This window comes from Syzygium oleosum, unplaced genomic scaffold (genome assembly GCF_021117445.2).
Source record: "Syzygium oleosum isolate NSW1041296 unplaced genomic scaffold, Sole_v2.1 Sole_v2.32, whole genome shotgun sequence".
NCBI lineage: Eukaryota > Viridiplantae > Streptophyta > Magnoliopsida > Myrtales > Myrtaceae > Syzygium > Syzygium oleosum.
The window spans coordinates 2,820,180-2,837,922 of NW_026607516.1; the positions used below are offsets into that span (position 1 = coordinate 2,820,180).

General features: G+C 42.7%; 2 protein-coding genes across 2 annotated transcripts; both read right to left on the minus strand.

Moving 5' to 3' along the window:
* Nucleotides 1-5,093: 5,093 nt before the first annotated feature.
* On the minus strand, nucleotides 5,094-9,737 carry LOC115686995 (ferric reduction oxidase 2). The gene is made up of 8 exons (XM_030612449.2): nucleotides 9,414-9,737; nucleotides 9,193-9,295; nucleotides 8,908-9,105; nucleotides 8,113-8,347; nucleotides 6,926-7,253; nucleotides 6,470-6,713; nucleotides 5,578-6,281; nucleotides 5,094-5,347 (listed from the first exon to the last, which is right to left on the minus strand). Exons 1-8 carry the CDS (start codon nucleotides 9,637-9,639, stop codon nucleotides 5,208-5,210), a joined length of 2,178 nt encoding a protein of 725 aa, XP_030468309.2. The 5' UTR covers nucleotides 9,640-9,737; the 3' UTR covers nucleotides 5,094-5,207.
* A 4,236-nt stretch (nucleotides 9,738-13,973) lies between these two features.
* Nucleotides 13,974-17,585, minus strand: LOC115687025 (uncharacterized). The gene is made up of 4 exons (XM_030612493.2): nucleotides 17,428-17,585; nucleotides 16,435-17,316; nucleotides 14,442-14,984; nucleotides 13,974-14,354 (listed from the first exon to the last, which is right to left on the minus strand). Exons 1-4 carry the CDS (start codon nucleotides 17,494-17,496, stop codon nucleotides 14,250-14,252), a joined length of 1,599 nt encoding a protein of 532 aa, XP_030468353.2. The 5' UTR covers nucleotides 17,497-17,585; the 3' UTR covers nucleotides 13,974-14,249.
* Between the last annotated feature and the right edge of the window lie 158 nt (nucleotides 17,586-17,743).

The window sequence follows — 17,743 nt, forward strand, 5'->3', positions numbered from 1 at the left end:
TCATTCTCTATTTTTAAGATGAGATTATATGGGAAGATTATTATAACGATTTTCATGTTTGGCTATAGGAACTTCCATCCTAACTTTCATGAATGCAAACGTCATGCATTCTTTTACTCTTACTAATGTCACCATTTTTAATGAAGCTAGCGTTTTAAGATTCAACAATTCTTGTGCTATTTTGTGCTATGTTCAGGACACTAAAGTCTATACCATTTGGATTTTTCTGCATAACCAGTGAAGTAACCACTGGTCATTCTAAAATTCAATTTCTTTTCATGTGGATTGTAATTCTTACTTCTGCTGGACAACCCCAAACATGCAGGTGTTGTAAACTCGGTTTCATTCCGGTCCAAGTTCAGAAAGAATCTTTCGAGTTGCCTTACTAGGAATCCTATTTAATAAATACAAAGAAGTCTGTAATCCATACTTCCTAACCATTTCTATTAAAGTACAAATACGCCTTTTCGCTATACCTTTTTGTTGTGGTGTACACGGCATCGTGTATTGAGCACAAATACCATGTCTTTTAAGGAATTTAACAAATGGAATTGGACATTGTCCTAATTCATTATAGTTTTTGTGACGTCCCAGAACGTCACGCGCGACACGTGCCAATTAATATTATTAATAATTTTGCCAACGGAAGTCAAAGTTTGAACAAGTATTAAACATGAATATCACACAAGTTTAGTCAAAATACTTTTGCTTCTTATTAACAACCCTTGTCAGATTTACAAGCCCAGATCAAACATCATACAAGTACAAAAAAACAAAAGTCTGGGTAGGTTGAAATTGCCTATCTCCATACTAGACTATACTTCAAAAGTCTGTTTGAACAAAAGTCTGGTGACGTCATGAATCGATAACTTCGCCCTCCATTTCGAAACCACCATCATCTAAGCCAAAGCCCCTCAACGGGCCAACTCACTCGCCATCAAGGTTAAAGTACCATGCAACAAAAAGGTAAGGAACCCATTCTGCTAATCCTATGTCGACCCAGACAGTAGAGTTACACTTAGGCTGTGTTCGTTTCTGGAAAAATATTTTTCCGGAAAACATTTTCCGCGTTTTCCGGTGTTCGGGGGTGGAAAATGTTTTTCGTGGGAAAATATTTTCCTTCCCCACTCCCAAATCCTTCATTGTTTTGAGGAAAATGAAGGCAAAATTGCCCATGGGAGGGAAAATGTTTTCCGTGGGAGAGGAAGTGGATCGCCGGCCGCCGCCGGCCGGCCACCGGTCGCGGCCGCCGCGGTCGCCGGCCGCCGCGTCGCCGGCCGCCGCCGGTCGCCGGCGCCGCGCCGCCGCCGCCGTCGCGCGCCGCCGCTGTCGCCGGCCGCCGCTAGGGCGGAAAATGTTTTCCGTGGGAAAACATTTTCCTTCCCACCCCCAAATTCTTCATTGTTTTGAGGAAAATGAAGGCAAAATTGCCCATGGGAGGGAAAATGTTTTCCGTGGAGAGGAAGTGGATTGCCGGTCACCGCCGCCGCGCCGCCGCGCTGCCGCCGCCGGCCGCCGGCCGGACGCCGCCGGATCGGCGGTCGCCGGACGCCGCCGGATCGGCGGTCGCCGAACACCAGAAAATATTTTCCGAAACTTTTTCAAATTTTAGCCGAACACCAGAAAATTGTGTTCCAGAAAAACATTTTTCAGGAAAATGACTTCCGGGAAAATATTTTCCAAAAGGAGAATATTTTCCGGCAAACGAACGGAGCCTTAGTATATACTAATTCAGACTCAGGCACAAACACATTTTCATAAACAGCTGCATGATATACGGGAACTCCAAAACGTAGAGGCTATGAAATATCCATCCTACATGTTTGAAAAAATAACGGGACGAGCCGAGACCCAATAAATGAAATTTCTAGTTTTAAGTTAGGAAAATCAGCTCACCACTTCACCTGGCATAAACAACATGTATGTATAACAAACAGTATGCATAGAACTTGAATGCATGTTATACCTTTTCCGTTTGGATGTGCCACAAAATCTGAGCAATGTAACATTTCACAATACTTTCACTTAGACACAAGCATATGATGTAAAACATTCATGCTTATGCGTTAGGTTCATTACTTCATTCTCCCGAACACTTCTGGGGCATCCCGACCAACGGGGCATCCCAACTTCGAGGCATCCCGGCGCACCCTCTGGGGCATCCCGACCAACGGGGCATCTCGACTCCCGAGGCATCCCGAAACACTTCCCGGGGCATCCCGACACACGGGGCATCATCACACACCACTATATGGGCGACATAATTTATATTATTCTCATGCAAGCCATGACAACCAAGTATTTGCATGCATATATTCACCTTCTTTTTACATCACATATCCCTTAAAACAATGAAATGCATCATTTAAGCAAATAAATATGAAGCAATACGGGTTCAGACTCAAAAAGCCAAAGTCTACTTAAGTTCAGAAAGTACATATATCTAGATTTTGAGATAAAACTTCATCGGTTTAGAAAATACCTTTATTCAGACTTTGAAAGTAAAATCTATTCGAATTTAAAATACATGCGTCCAGACTTTGAAAATAAGGTCTACTCAGGTTCAAAAATACATATGTCCAGACTTTGAAAATAAGTTCTGGTTAGTGTTAAAAATATACATATCCAGATTCTAACTGTATAGTCTGAGTAGTTTTAAAAGTAGACAGAACCAGATTTTGATCGTAAAGTTTGAGCAGTTGTAAAAGTAGACATAATCAGATTTTGACTGTGAAGTCTAAGTAGTTTTAAAAGTAAACAGAACCAGATTTTGAGGTTAAAATCTGCTCAATTCAGAAGTAAACAGAATCAGAAATTGAGTTTAAAATCTTTTTAGCTTAGAAGTAAACATAATTATCATTTACACTCACCTAATATACACCACTTTGAGTAAAACTTTTTTCTACCCTTTTAAACATACATAAAACTAGCAAAACAATTTCCATAATCACATCAACTATGACATTTACACGTTCAGATTTAACCATTACACTTGCTGATTTTCAACACACTTTAAGGAAACAAAACACATCCATTGGAACACGTATAGAACCAGCAAAACAGATCAAACCATCATCATATCTTCACTATTATCACACATCAAAATAGTATTTCTCAAGCAACCAAGTTAAAAAGTGTCAAGTAGATTTAACTAGCTTAACTCTAGAGTCTGCACTTACTTTGTGCAGAATCTGAACACCCAAAAGTTAAAGCTCTCTCGTAGATTTTTGGATCGGGTGATGGTGAAAGTAGAAAGTAAAGAAGGGAATTATGGTTTGGGTGAAAATTTCCTTCGGTGTTTACCCAGATAAAATGAAACAGAGGAGTAGACGTTGAGGTGGATAAATATAATGCACTCACGGGTGGCATCTTCTCTTTCCATCACGGCCAGGTGTAATAAATCAAGGGCTTAATCAAAGTAATAGTGGCCAAGGAAAATGATTGCGTAGACTAGGTGTCTAACTAGAACAAAAGCTGACTTAAGAGGACAAGTGATATGCAGCCAACCTTGCTCCTTCAAGGGCTACGTGAGAAGAAAGAGTCTAAAGAGATATTTTGTGAGAATATCTCCCCCCCTTTTTAACATCAAATAGAAATTAATAAATTGGTTAACACTACTTAACCAAAAATTTACCAATAACATTATCTGCTAATTACCAAGGCAACGGTAAATTAATTAATACTGCATTACTATTAATGTATACAATAACGTTTAAAATTTTAAACATGTCGAGCTCGAAATGATTACATTCTCGAATCCGCGCCTTGCAATTTACGGTCCAACAACGATTTCTACGCGTCCGCACAAATACTAAGCTAAATAATACTTGGCTTATCCAAATATCATTATCGAATATAGAAAATTTCCAATGTCAAATACTTATTATTTCGAAATTTCCAGATATCACACTTTTCATAATATTCACCACCTCTATCTGATTTTATTATTTTCACCTTTTTATCTAGTTGCCTCTCATCTTCTTATATCATGCAATAGATAAACGTAATCATAACTTGAAAAATCAACAATAAATGTACTAAAATAACTTTCTCCACCGAAAGATGGAACATTAAAATAAATACATATATCAGTGTGTGTAATTTCAAGAAAAGAAAATTCAGATTAATGACACTGTAAGTACTTGAACTTTTGTCCGTCTAACAATGGAGTACATGAAATTTTCTTTTGTTCGATCAAATATCTCAATTTTCAAATTTGGCTCAATGTGAGACTTTTATTACTTAATTTGTCATGTCTTGTGATTTTATTGTGGCTTGATTATTCCGCAAATTCAAGCACAATCGGTGGCGTGGCTCGCCTACTTAAAAAAAATGTGTCTGTCTCCATCTAAGTATTGGGTGATGAAGAGAGAGAATGCCAACTCGGATGAATGCGGCCATCTAATGTGTGTCTACCGACCGACATCATCTCAAGGGGTCACACTGAATGCCAATGTGGATATAATTAATCCCATGTCAATGTGGATAGTCAATGGCGACCGCGTTCAAGTTGGCATTTTTCATCTGCGATTTTAATGATGGCCTCACATGGATCCACATTCTAGTATAATCCCAACTCTTGTGTCGACCCGGAATGTTACCATCAATTCTTTATTTTTTTTAACCTATGCAGTTCGGTTAGAATGTTGTCTTTTTGTCTTTTCTGTTTTTTTGGCCTTTCTTTGTGGGGCCAGTCTGTTAAACGGTTGATTGAGTCAATCGTCTCTACCTAAGCTGCATCAGTCACTGGATTTGGAAAAGCCAGATGAAGCCCCTTAACACGGATTGCTGAAAAGCGAATAAGGATAGCTTTTGAATTTGGGACATATTTGTATCGACATTTCGTAAAGAAAACCAACGTTGATATTGTTAATGTCAATGCGAGATCGTGAGTAAAGAAAGCCAACGTGTAAATACGATGTCTTTGGGGAAACGAAGTTAGAAGGAAACCGACACACACACGTATTTGTATTGACATACACCAGCTAATCTGCTCCTTTTTCCCCTACTCCCTTCTTTGCTGGCACTTATTTATTTCCAATCACGTTTGCCGAGAGAGAGAGAGAGAGAGAGAGAGAGAGAGGAAAGCCACATCATCACAACATACACCACTTATACGAAGCGAGGCGCATTCGACAAGTTTGCATTGCAGGAAAATCACAATACATTCGATCAACTTCTTCCGTTGAGAGACGGTTTGACTTGGATCACCAGTTAAAGCTGATGGACTCGAAGTGCAGGTTGTCAGCCAGCCCGGAGGAACAGATGCCTGCAACCTCGTGTCTCATCTTCTTTGGACCACAAACCAGGACTCCAACACTTGACTCTTTGCACTCAAATAACAGTTCTGCAAAAAGTCACAGATAGTTAAAAAAAAGTCAGTGCCAATGTGCGAGGCCAAGCATTAGTCAAAGTCAGCAGACTCGGAGGGAGTTTTGTGGGTGTCCTGTTGGATAAGAGCTAAAGAATCAACAAAAAAGAGAACACTAGCAAAATGGGTATATGAATAGATCACCACTAACTTGAAGCAACTTGAAATTGCTTATATTTTTTAACGAGACCTGATCCAATACTTACTCTTAAGGTCAGGCCTTTCACCAAAGTGCAGATTGGTGGCTTGGACAAGGGACTGATGTGGGAGGCTCTCCAATTCCCTTTCGGCATTGTAGAACCCCGAATCAGGCGAATGCACCAGACTCAACCCGTCCAAGTGCTTGATCTGCTTCGCTTCCTTGGCGTTAATCCTCTTGTTCCATAGAAAAGCTGTACTAGCTGCAATGCCGATGGATATGCAAATGACCAATATGTTCAGGACCGCCCTAGAAGCGGTAGAGTACTTGTTTTGGTTTTGATCTATCGGGTAAATATAGTAGCGTGTAATGATCCCTATTAATATAAGGAACATGACGAAAGAGACCGAAATGATGGCTCCGAGCCACAGCCAACTGTTGGGGCCTAAAATGGCAGACAACGGTTCGTCGAACGAACTGGGTTTGAACCAAACAGCTCGGGATTGTTTCGAGGATTGGGTGGTGGGTTCTTTTTCTCTAGTCACGTAGGCTTCGATCTGAAGCTGAAGGTTCGATAAGTCAGACGGGGTGCCTGAGATGGGCAGGACGAGGTCAAGCATGGTAAGATCAGAGGAGTTCTTGAAGGCACAAATGAGGGTCAATTTAGGAGTCATTGACTTGAATGTGGTGCTCATGAAGATGAATTCTCTGATGATGGAGATGAATGGAGTGATCCCACTGCCTCCACTCACCATCACCAGCTTCTCATGCCTGCAGTAGAAAAATCGCTGTCCAGATTAATTAAAAATTATTAGACAGACTCATTCTAAAGAAAATGTAAACACAAGGAGATCTCTACACAAAGAGACACTGTTTACATGGGATGTTCTAACTTAGGAATGGACTAAAACACATGATATATCAAGACCTATCCAAAGTACCGAGCAAAACATATTTACCTGAGGAAATGAGTCGAGGCGGGTCCATAAGGTCCTTCAACGGAGACATCGAGGCGATTGGGAGGAGAAGGAGAAGAAAGGATTTGGTAGAGCTTCTGAGACCAAGTCCCTTCATTCTTGATGATGATGCTGAGCTTATCCTTTTCCAAGTTGCTGTTCGATGAAATGGTGAACGGATGCCATTGCAGCTTGGATAGGCTGGGCACGTTTATGAACACGATGCTCGTCGGAGTATACTCTAGACCTGCTCAGACTCAAAATATGGAAGAAGAATAAGGGAAATAAGGAGCCCATATCCGAAACACCAAGTACTCGAACGACACAATAGAATGTCTGAGCCATTTTTGTTTTCGATCGGGTTAAAGTTTTAAGCTTGTTGGAGTAAGTGATCCACTTATTAGACGCACACGACAAAATAAACTAAACTAAATCCTAGACTCGCGTATCGTTCTTCACCTGGTGTCTTGGAGAAGTTGAGCTCGACGGTGTCGCAGGGCAAGACGCGAGCGGAGACCAGGCGGGCCCGGTTGCGGGACTGCAGGAAGCGGAGGTAGCGGTCGACCATGAAGAGGTAGAAGCCGGGGAGCATAATGCAGGAGAAGGTGATGCCGACGTGGAGGACGAAGAAGAACATGAAGAGAATGTAGAGATAATGGGCGTAGAAGAAGAGCTCGAACATCTTCCTCCTCACGCGGGGGAAGGTGGTCGCCCACATCCCTAGCCCGGCCAGCAGCGCTATCTCTCCCGCTACGTTCGATATCCCCGTTTTCTGCCACTCCACCATCTGCACATACGCGTACACATTGTACGGTTCGAAATTCGAATCATCCATACACAGTATAAGTTGGCCAGATGAATGTATAACATATAATATACGAAAAGGAAATCGAGATTTTAAAGAAAATGGAAAAGACAAAAGAAATTCTGAAAAAATACACCATGTGAGTCCGTGCCAAGGGTGCCACGTGGGCCCCAAAAAGGCGAATCCTTTTGAAACTCGTTCGCTAACAGTGCCAATCCGACAAAGTCGTCGAACTTTCTTTCGAGTGTTTTCGTTCGTTCCATAAATTTCTAAGGCCCAGTTCCACTTCCAAAAAGCCGGGTTACTTTTCCGGTCAGCCCCAAAAACAAAAAGGAAAATACATAGAAAAAAAGGTAAAAAAAAAAAGATGGTACACTTGTCACGACACACACCACTACGTGGACCCTGCTGTCCATCGCCACAGGTCAAACTCAACCGACGATCCCGACCGTCCAACACGGCGGACTGGTCGGGGTTGTACGATCCAAAAAGCACCGTCTTGGTGCATAAAGAACGGGCGGTGTACAGTGCCACCCCACCAGTGACGTCGCTAAGTATGAATATATGCAAAGAACAAACAAGTTGCCGAAACGACCGTACTGACCGGATGCCATCAAAGCCACTCATAACTTCTGCGTAATACAAGCCACTTGCTTAGAGAAATCTCAGCTTTTACGAAGAGTAGGGGTATTTTCTTTTGCCCTCCTCAAGATTTCTATCTTAACTCTTAATTAACGTGAGTTTAGAGCTTGGAAGCTCCGAAAAAGAATGGAGTTCGAGACCATGTTTTGAAATCATACTCAAAAAGTGATACGACTTAATAAGGATATTCTGATTTCACCTCGGAGATTCTGTGAGTGAGAGCCCAGTAGAGGATGTAAACGATGCCGTGCGTAGTGAAGAGGACCATGACGATGTGACCGAGCCATATGTGGTACTTGATGCTAGCTTCCGAGGTGAGACTAAAGAGCGGCAGCACTGACGATGCACGGGTCACCGGGAAGAATAGGAAAGAGAGTGCTATGTTCCCCACAAGCCCTAGCCTCAAACCTGAGGTCTCCAATTTCGCTTCCCACCTGCCATCATACTTGGAATTTTATGCTTATGTTCTTATAATATGGTTTTCTATATTATGCTACAATAGACTGGTGTAAGATTGCTTGGAATAAAATATTGGCTGACAAAATGGTTTACAAAATTGGCACGAGAAGCTCCTTGCCTTACTAAAAAACTCAGGTCACGTTTTATACGTAGATGATTCTAAACCCGACGTTACGTAAACTCATGTCCCCTTCTTGGGTTTTTCATTCGGGTTTCACACAAGTAAAAGCCATTAAATTTCCCTTGAGGTATCTAGAAAAACACCAAGTCTGTCATATCACTCGATTTATAAAAAGTATTAACTCCTTAATCAGTTTCAACAATGGTCAGAATAACACGTGATTTCAAGCCTGTGTTTTTTGTTTCCATTGAGAATTAAAACAGGAAAACGAAACCCTTCTTCCTCAAAAGAACTTTTCTATGGGGAGAGAGAGTGGGAGAGAGTAGTGTAAAAAGCTTATTATGCCCGCAGAAGAAGGAAAGGAAGAAGGAAGTTTGGGAAAAGCCATGTTTGGCGCATAAGAAAGGTTCTTACACTTTATCCCCATCCGTCGGTCCCGTTCGGTCGATGTTGAGGAAGCTGTTGCGAAGGTACGTGGCGAAAGACCAAACCAGGAGTGCCATGAACATCACAAAGAAGGCCACTTCGATCCACGAAACGATCCCCAGTGGCCCCCTCACCAGCACCGGTCTCTTCCACATTGCCAATCCCTTATTCCTTTCCATGCCATTCCTGTTTTTCCACCATTAAGTGATTCAAGCAGCCATAGAAGCTGATAAACTGAGAGACGAATCAAACAGCCGTAGAATAGATTAATACTTTCCCACTCGGGGCTCGCTCGATTTGTTACCCAGATGGAGGTACACACAGCCCAAGCAAGCGATGAACAGGACTGGGAATGTGAACATCAGAATCGTATAACCTGTTTTCTCATCACAACATTAAAGAACTCACCAATTTAGTAGAAATTAAAAACATGAAGGACATAAGAAGGAGAAAAAAGAAGAAGGTAAGAGGGGTGCAGGAGTCAGATTCTATGCCTTGATTTCCGAAGTAGGTGGAAGAGCCGGATTTGGCCCTGATGCTGGGCGACCAACGATTGCGGTACGTGTTGGTGGGCATCACTATCCAAATCAGAACAGTCCCGAGAAACACCACCATGAACAAGACCCATATTGCATCTCTGACGATTCTCTTAGCTCCACCAGAAGAAGCAGATGAAGAAAATGAAGGTGGTGATGATCTTCTCATGGTACCAGAGTCCATCTTTCTCTCTCAACCTCTCGGTGACGTGTGTGTGTGCGCGCGCGTGTGTGAGAGAGAGAGAGAGAGAGAGTTTTAGTGATCGAAGGAAGAGTGTGTATAAGGAATGTGTGGAGTGAATCTGTACATGTGTATTTATATATAGGGAGAAGGGGTGGGACTTAAGGTCGATATCATTTGTAATTAATTTCGCATTTCAGAAGGGAAAGCATGATTCATGTCCCTCCCCAAACGTCAAATGACCATATACAGTATATTAGAAACCGTTTGTTAAAAAAATATCCTTATAATTTTATCGAGATTAGCTTGAATATACCAGACATTTGGCATATAATTCACATATTTAGCATATAATGTGCATCTTCTATGTGGTCGGATCTAAGTCTAGATTCATGGTGTGGTATGTTCGATTGCCTTTTGTCCAATTTGGTTCGACGCCTATAAACAGGCCATAGCAGTGATATCGAAGTGAAGCAATTCGGTCGTTCTGCCATTCTTCTCATCTTCTAAGTATTTAGTCCATCTTCGGCATAACATTTATATTCAAACAAGTACCGGCACCGTCTAGAATTTGCACAGTCGAAACTTATTATGAAAGGTACACCGCAAAAAGAATTACAAAATAATCGGTCATCCTTCGAATTTCAATTGCGCCCACGTCTGAATCTTAGCACATACTTTACTTTTGAGATAAGATTATATGGGAAGATGCAATTTTATTGATTTTCTTTTTTTGGGTAAGCTGCAAATTTGTTGGGGGGAATGTTAGATGAATTGGGAATGTGCAAATGGTCATTGTTTAGGAGTGGATATGACTTGGGACAATGGCAAGGATCATGCAACCCCCCTTTTTGACAATAATGGGGACAATATCTTTCCGCTTTCTCACACTATCGCTCTCATCTCATTCTCGAGCTCGATGAAGACCTAGGATTAAGTTAATTCGTTAAATTATTTCATTAACAAGAAATGGGGAGATTTGTATACTTGACTCTTATTAAATTATATGTACACATACGATTCTTGTTATGCTACCGTAGAGAGTATAACAAGGCAATAAGTATGGGGTTTGAGCTAGTGCATGTACAGCTCGTGTTTGAGCAAGAGTTGTATGTGGATGCGGGGCGTGCTCGATGTGTGGCAACACGTGCCAGCAGCTGATTTCCACTCATTTAATTCTCTCTTTTATTTTTTTCTTTTCTCTTTTAACTATCTCTCTCTCAATTTAGGAGATTGAGCCTTTTAAGGACCTACTCAAGTCCAAAATGATCATTGTTTAGGAGTGGATATGACTCGGGACAATGGCAAGGATCATGCAACCCCCGTTTTTGGGGGCAATATCTTCCCGCTTTCTCACACTGTCGCTCTCATCTCATTCTCGAGCTGGATGAAGACTCAGGATTAAGTTTATTCGTTAAATCATTTCAATAACAAGAAATGGGGAGATTTGTGTATTTGACTCTTATTAAATTATACGTACATGTACGATTCTTGTTACGCTACCGTAGAGAGTATAACAAGGCAATAAGCATGGGGTTTGAGCTACTGCATGTACGGTTCATGTTTGAGCAAGAGTTGTATGTGGATGCGGGGCATGCTCGATGTGTGGCAACACATGCTAGCAGCTGATGTCCACTCATTTAATTCTTTCTTTTTTACAGACCAAAAAAAAAATTCTTTCTTTTATTTTTTTCTTTTCTTTTTTAGCTCTCTATCTCTTTTTTAATTAATGTTTCATCTCAGAATTCCATTAACTCTTCGGTTTATCTTACGATTCCCCAGGTGGACCCATTTGGAGCACACCAAGCTCCTCGTAAAGAAGCTCCAAAAGTTCATAAATACCCCTAGTAGGAGGGGTGAGTACGAGTAAGACAGACCGCTCGAATCGGGACTGCGCGGATTGGACTGAATTGGCCGATTGTAGATGATTCTAAAGGGTGCCGGTCTGGTTCCTGGTTCCTTGTAATGGAACCTGTGATTTTCGGTCCGGTTCCCAATTTCAAGGTGGGAAGCGGACCGAACTGGATCGGCTATATATATTTTTTAATTTTTTCAATTTCTTAAAGAAAACAAATAAACCCTAATTGGCATTCAATCTTTGCCTCTCTCATGGCCTTGCTCTTCAGTCCAGTTTTTCCCTCACGCCTCGCTCTTCACTCTTCAGTCTCTCGGCTATCGCTTAACTCTTAGATCTTGCTCGATAACCAGATCTTGCTCATCAACAGCCTAGTCTCCACTCTTCGGTCTCAGACCGCTGCTCCCTTTAACAAAGAGTCCTTCATCAAGAAACGCCCGATTTCTCTACCTGTTTCGAGCTTTCTATTTCGCTCTTCACTCTTCTGTCTCACAGCTCTCGCTCTTTCGGGAGCCTATTTTGTTCCCGCGGTCTCGCTCTTCACTCTTCTGTAATGATCTGTTCAAGTTTGTTTTGAAGCTTTGCCTTTTTAATTTGCTCTAGATTTTTCATTGTGTCCGGGTCTTGCATTTGTGTTTGTTATTATGCAAAACGACGAGCTCACTCGCGGTTCACATGTCCCTTCCTTAGTAGAGCCTCCAGTTGCAAGAATTCCTTATTCTTTTTGCACCCTTGAGGAAGAGGAGCACCAACACCTAAGTCATTGCTTGGTCATCTAATCATTGCTAAGTGACCGCTTCCATTGGATTGGATTAGACCGGTCGGTCCAATCCGATTTCTGATCTTAGAAATTGGGAACCGATTTAGTTGCCAATTATTGAGTGAGATCGAATCGGACTGAAAATCGATCACCCCTATTTATAGATTAAAAAAAAGTTCATACGATTCCGAAGATGGTGGGAATGAGCAGAAATCAAAAGTGTCTTGGGATTCGTGTCTTGGATTCATTGGTTAGGACGGACGAGTTGAATCAATCCCAGATAAGCAGTGCGGTCATGCTGGTAAGAGATTTGAGGAGAAAGTATAATGATTGGGCGGCGGATTCAACGACAAATTAAGCTGCAAAAGTGCACATGTTGGTTGGGACTATGTAGTGTGAACTTGGTGAATATGTTCAACTGACAATACAATTGCATTTGGAAGTTTGTGGCTTCTAGGACCATTCAAGGCTCTGGTTTGGTTGGATTTTTCTTCAAACACACTAGTGGTGCACGATTATCTAAATATTTGTTCAGCAAACATAACCTTGTCTTCACATAATAATTAACTTCCGAGTTGCTTAGAGTATACTAGTGTTGTTTGGATTTAGCACAACTATAGATAAATTCACCCAAAGTCTTTATCATATTAATTTGTTAGGCTGCGGTAATAGTCTTGTCGTGATTAGAGCACAGTTCGATTTTGTTTTCCTTTCTCTAAACTGTAACTCTGCTATCTCGTAGAGTTACGGTGCGTAGTAATTTGCGTGACTCGATACATATAACAGAGTCGCAGCACCTTAGAACGATGTGACGGGGCTCCAGAAAGGCAAATTGTAATTAGGGAGACGATGCGATTACGAGGTTTTCGTCTAAAGAATTGCCAAGGCTCTATCAACAAATAGAAATAGTTTCAAGAAAGGAGTGATGGCGGTACAGTTCCGTGAATCTGTGTAAGAAGCGGCCTGGGGGTCCCCAAGCCGCCACCATGCTGGTCAAAGATTTTCTTTCCCCATCTTGTGATCCTAAGGCACCAAAATTTCAATAGTTTGGTGTGAACCGTGGAATCTTCTGCTAATGCTCAGAAGGCGGTCCAAGTTTTTCGCTCGTTCCCACTTTTTTTTCTTTATTTGTGAACATAGGACTTGTGCGGTAAAGCTTGATCGCTTTTATCGAAAGAATTTAACATTTCCGATTGAGGAACGGACAGGAAATGACATTCCATTCTCCTTCGACATTTTTTAATTTTTCGGTATTGTTTCGTAGGTATCCTATGAATTTTCTGCCATATGGCACATATCTATCAATGTAAATTGATTACTCTGATTTATTGATGTCTTGTGAACGTTTGAGCTCCCAAATTTAAGCTCCAGAAGAAGATATTTCAGTGACGGAAGCAAATGGATTGGGGTGTCTCGGATTTGGAGAAAAGCAACTCGGAATTTCCCAAATTTTTTTTAAAAAAAATCCGGAATAATGACACCGTACGTATATGAACTTTTGTTTGTCTAACAATCTAGTATTTGAATCTAGATAATTATTGGCAATAGTGTTCAAGTTGGCAATTTTTAGTTTGCGATTTTAACGATGGCCTCACATGGATTCACATTTGAAAAGTTGAGGTATTTGATTGAAAAAAAAATTTAGTACTCATTTGTAAAATGAATAAAAATTTGGATACTTATGATGTCGTTACCCCAAAAATCGGCTCGGAGGCTCCAAAATTAGGCAAAATTACGACCCGCATTCATCAAATTTTGATGTACTTTGCATGACGTTGGAACTAGTGTTAGTTGTAGAGACTAGAGACACACATACCCAATTCCTGGGCAAAAACCTCAACGTGACTAAGCTTGAGCTCCTCGTGACAGCAAGGGCTTCTCTTCGATTCCAATCAATAATATCGAGTGAGGTTCGTGTAATAAGCTGTAATCAGATTCAATCCAGTGTGTCGTGTAAAGCGTCGAGGACTCAAAATATTCATCTTCTCCCAGCTAATGTCACCTCAATTCAACAATCTCGTCTTCTCTGCATTCTCCCACATTCACTTCCATGGTGAACTTTTTCTTCGTCGGCAACACCCTGCAGCAATTTCTTCTAGGAGCCTGCACAACATACGCACAAACCACATTGTATAGATTAGCAGTTGAGCCTCTGCAAATGCATGCAAGGTTGTATTTGCTGATTGTTACCTTGTCCCATAAATGCGGGTCGGGCTTCTTGTGGACCTCCACTCTGCGAATCCTCGACGGGTCCGCGATCTTCCACTTGCAATCCAGGCTTGGCACCCCGTGCTGGACATACTCACTGACCGTCGCGTTCGTCCTTGCATCGCGGGCCGCATCCGAGAGGAAGTAGATGAAGGGCTTCTCGCACGGGTTCTTGCTCAAGGGCCGGGTATTGAACGCGAATCCGGCGGGGTCGGCTCTCTTGTACCAATGGAGGAACGTTCTCGAGGGCGTCTCCATGTCCCTGGGCGGGTAGATGCCCCGGTGTATCTGGACCGCGTAGCCCCAGGAGACGGACACAGTCCAGCTCCGGGTCCGGTCGTAGCAAATGGACTGCTGCATTAGCGCAGCTGAGTCCAGCTTGAGCGGAGTCCGTAGCCTTTGCAGGGCTTGGAATTGGGTCAGTTTGGGGAAAATGGGCTCGACCACGTCTAAGTGGTGGAGCGAGATCAATGGCGTGATTGGGTGAGCAGCTAGGAGCCCAAACACGTTCCCGTACACGTCGAACTGAAATCGACCCATTGAACAAGAAAAGGAATCTTAGGCAAAGGAAGCTAAAAAATGACTAATTAAGATCAAAGTGCAGTAACCCTATTAAAATTGTAAACTTTCACAACGTGAAAACAAGAAAAAGGAGAATCGCGGGAGCTAAATATTCTCTTTTAGCTGTGCAGTTCTCCAAATGAGATCTATAAAGTTCAATTTTGGAATTGGAAGAAATCTCAGCTGCTGAATTTGGAGTCGACTGTTGTGAGATTCAACAACTCCATGTAGTGGAAGCAACTGATTAGACGAGGAAAATGGATGAACAATTCAAACCAATGAGTTTCTTGGTTAGGTATTGTTTGGTATTAGGAGAGAGGCTCCCTCTCAGGCTCAACCATCCATTGACACGCTATGCCCATAGCACAGCCCTCTCTTGGACCGAGTCATTATCAACAACAACGCCCCCTTCATCAATTTTCAACCTCAACCTCCATTAGAGGAGCCGCACCTGTTGGACTAGGTGTCTAGCTTTGGAGTGCATAAGAAAAGGCAAGACCTATGGACATTAGCCAAGTGGATGATGCATAAATGAGTCGCCGGAACTTATCCTAAATTTCCTCTCTTTTCATCTTGTCGTGCTGTCCCACTTTGGACGGCAATGAGTGCATGTGTTGATTAACCTCGTTGGAACCACTTCGCCGACCCCGTTCAATGCGTGGATTCGACATTTAATGAAACAAGAGAGTTTTCATGAGTGTGCGGAACTACCCCCATGACTGAACAGGTCCAACAACAACAAGAACGAACAGAGGTCGCCGTTTTGACGTATTGAAAAGGTAAAAACATATAGGCACTTTTCACCATGAATGACATTTTCGAGTTTCTTCCCGAATAAATGGTCGCATTTCTAACTATTGTTGCGTCGTGTATCATAACGAGATGGTATCTTCGGATCGTCCAAAGTCCAAAACATCCATCTAGGCCGGAAATTTAGGGTTTACAGTGTTTAAAAGCTCTCTATTAACAGTGGCATAGCTAGCCTATCGAATAAATTCCGCGTCAGGATTTCACGCAATCCCCCTAAACGAGGTCGTGTTTATCTTGACGACAGACTTGGCTAAATTCTCGGAAATTCTGAGAGAGAAGTTATAAAGACCATGACAAAAAGCCCTTCACTCCATTAAGGAAAAAGCAAGAAATAAAGGCAAAAGGAGCCTTTCATCGCAAATGGCGTGCTTTGTTGAAAAAGAGATCCTTAGCTAAAATGTCGGATGACACACTTATCTCACAAGCTCTTTATCTGATGTGACCGCATAAAATGAGAATGCGTTTCCCTGATTCTTCTGGTTAGATCCAATGAAATAGAGCTTTTCGCAATGCATCACTCTTTGCTTTGTTTGAAATGAGTTCAGCTTTCCAGATGTATTCCTCACACTAAAGAAATCAATTTGAAAAAAAATTAAAGACTGACCTGGTGAAAACCCGGTTCTCGGGTGAGAGGGACGCCGAGCTCGGCCATGCAAGCCTGAACCCGGTCGTCAGACCCGTAAAGGCCCGGGTACCGCCGGAGGCACCGGTCCTGCATCCGCTCGAGCGCTCTAGCCAGCGCGTAGCTGATGGCGAACCCGCCGCCGCCGTACGCCATGTTGTACGAGAAGTATATGTTCTGCAGGTGGCTCTCCGACCAGCTCCCGATGTAATAATACTGATTATGATCGTATTTGGACAGCACCCTCACCAGGTTCTCCGCCACGAAGACGGTGTCGTCGTCCCCCATCACGAGCCACCTCGCCTCTTCGCCGTCCAGCTGCTGGAAAGTCTCGGAGACTATCCTGGAGATGCGCACGGCGGAGTGGTCGCCCTTGGGGTTCTTGTACTTGAACCCCGACGTGTCGCTCGAGATCTTCACAGGAGGCAAGAGGGTCGAGTCGTCCTCTCCTTCCATGGCCTCGGGTCGGGGCAGCGGCTTGTCGAGCCACACAACGCCGCGCATTCGGTCCGGCTGCCACCAGATCTTGAGGTAGTCCTTGCGGTAGTGCCATAGTTTGGTCGAGGAGGCTATGCCGAAAACGATGTGGTGGAGGGCCGTTTCGGTCGGCGGTGGAGAGAGTGCTTCTGCTTGGTGGTGGTGGTGATTGAAATCATCAATATGAGAAGTATCACAGGAGGAGGAGTGAGGAGAGTAGAGGAATTGGAGGGAGTAGAGGAAGTAAGAGAGAGAGAAGAAGGCGAAGAAGAAGGCGATGAGCTTTGGGAGAGAGTAAGGGTGAGAGCTCTTCATGTTGTACTGCTGGCCCCATGAATCTGCGACCTTTGAGGTTTCTTTCATGGACTCATGTGGGTTTTGGCTTGGCTACAAGGAAATAATAGCAGCAGAACTCGACTCAGCACACGCATATATATATATATATATAAGATCCCTTCTCTCTCTCGCCCAACCATTCTGAATTTTTTCAATGCGCACCTGATTATGTCTTGACATTATTCCATCCGATGGACTTAAATTCAAATTGACTTGTTCCATCGAATTCATCTGCACCGGGCGGTCGCTAGCTTGTTTCTTCCTGATGTTGTTGTTTGCTTTTGATGTGTGGCTATATTCGGTGAGAAAATGATTTGGTGGGTTTTTTAAAGTGAACCAAAGCTGACCACTATGTATTGAGTTTACACTCATTCTCATTTGAGGAGTTTGTGAAAAACATCGTGCCTGCTTTCACCCTTTTAGCAAGCAATATCCGCCAAAAGTTGGAGTGTGTCTTCTGCTAGTTTATATTGTTGGT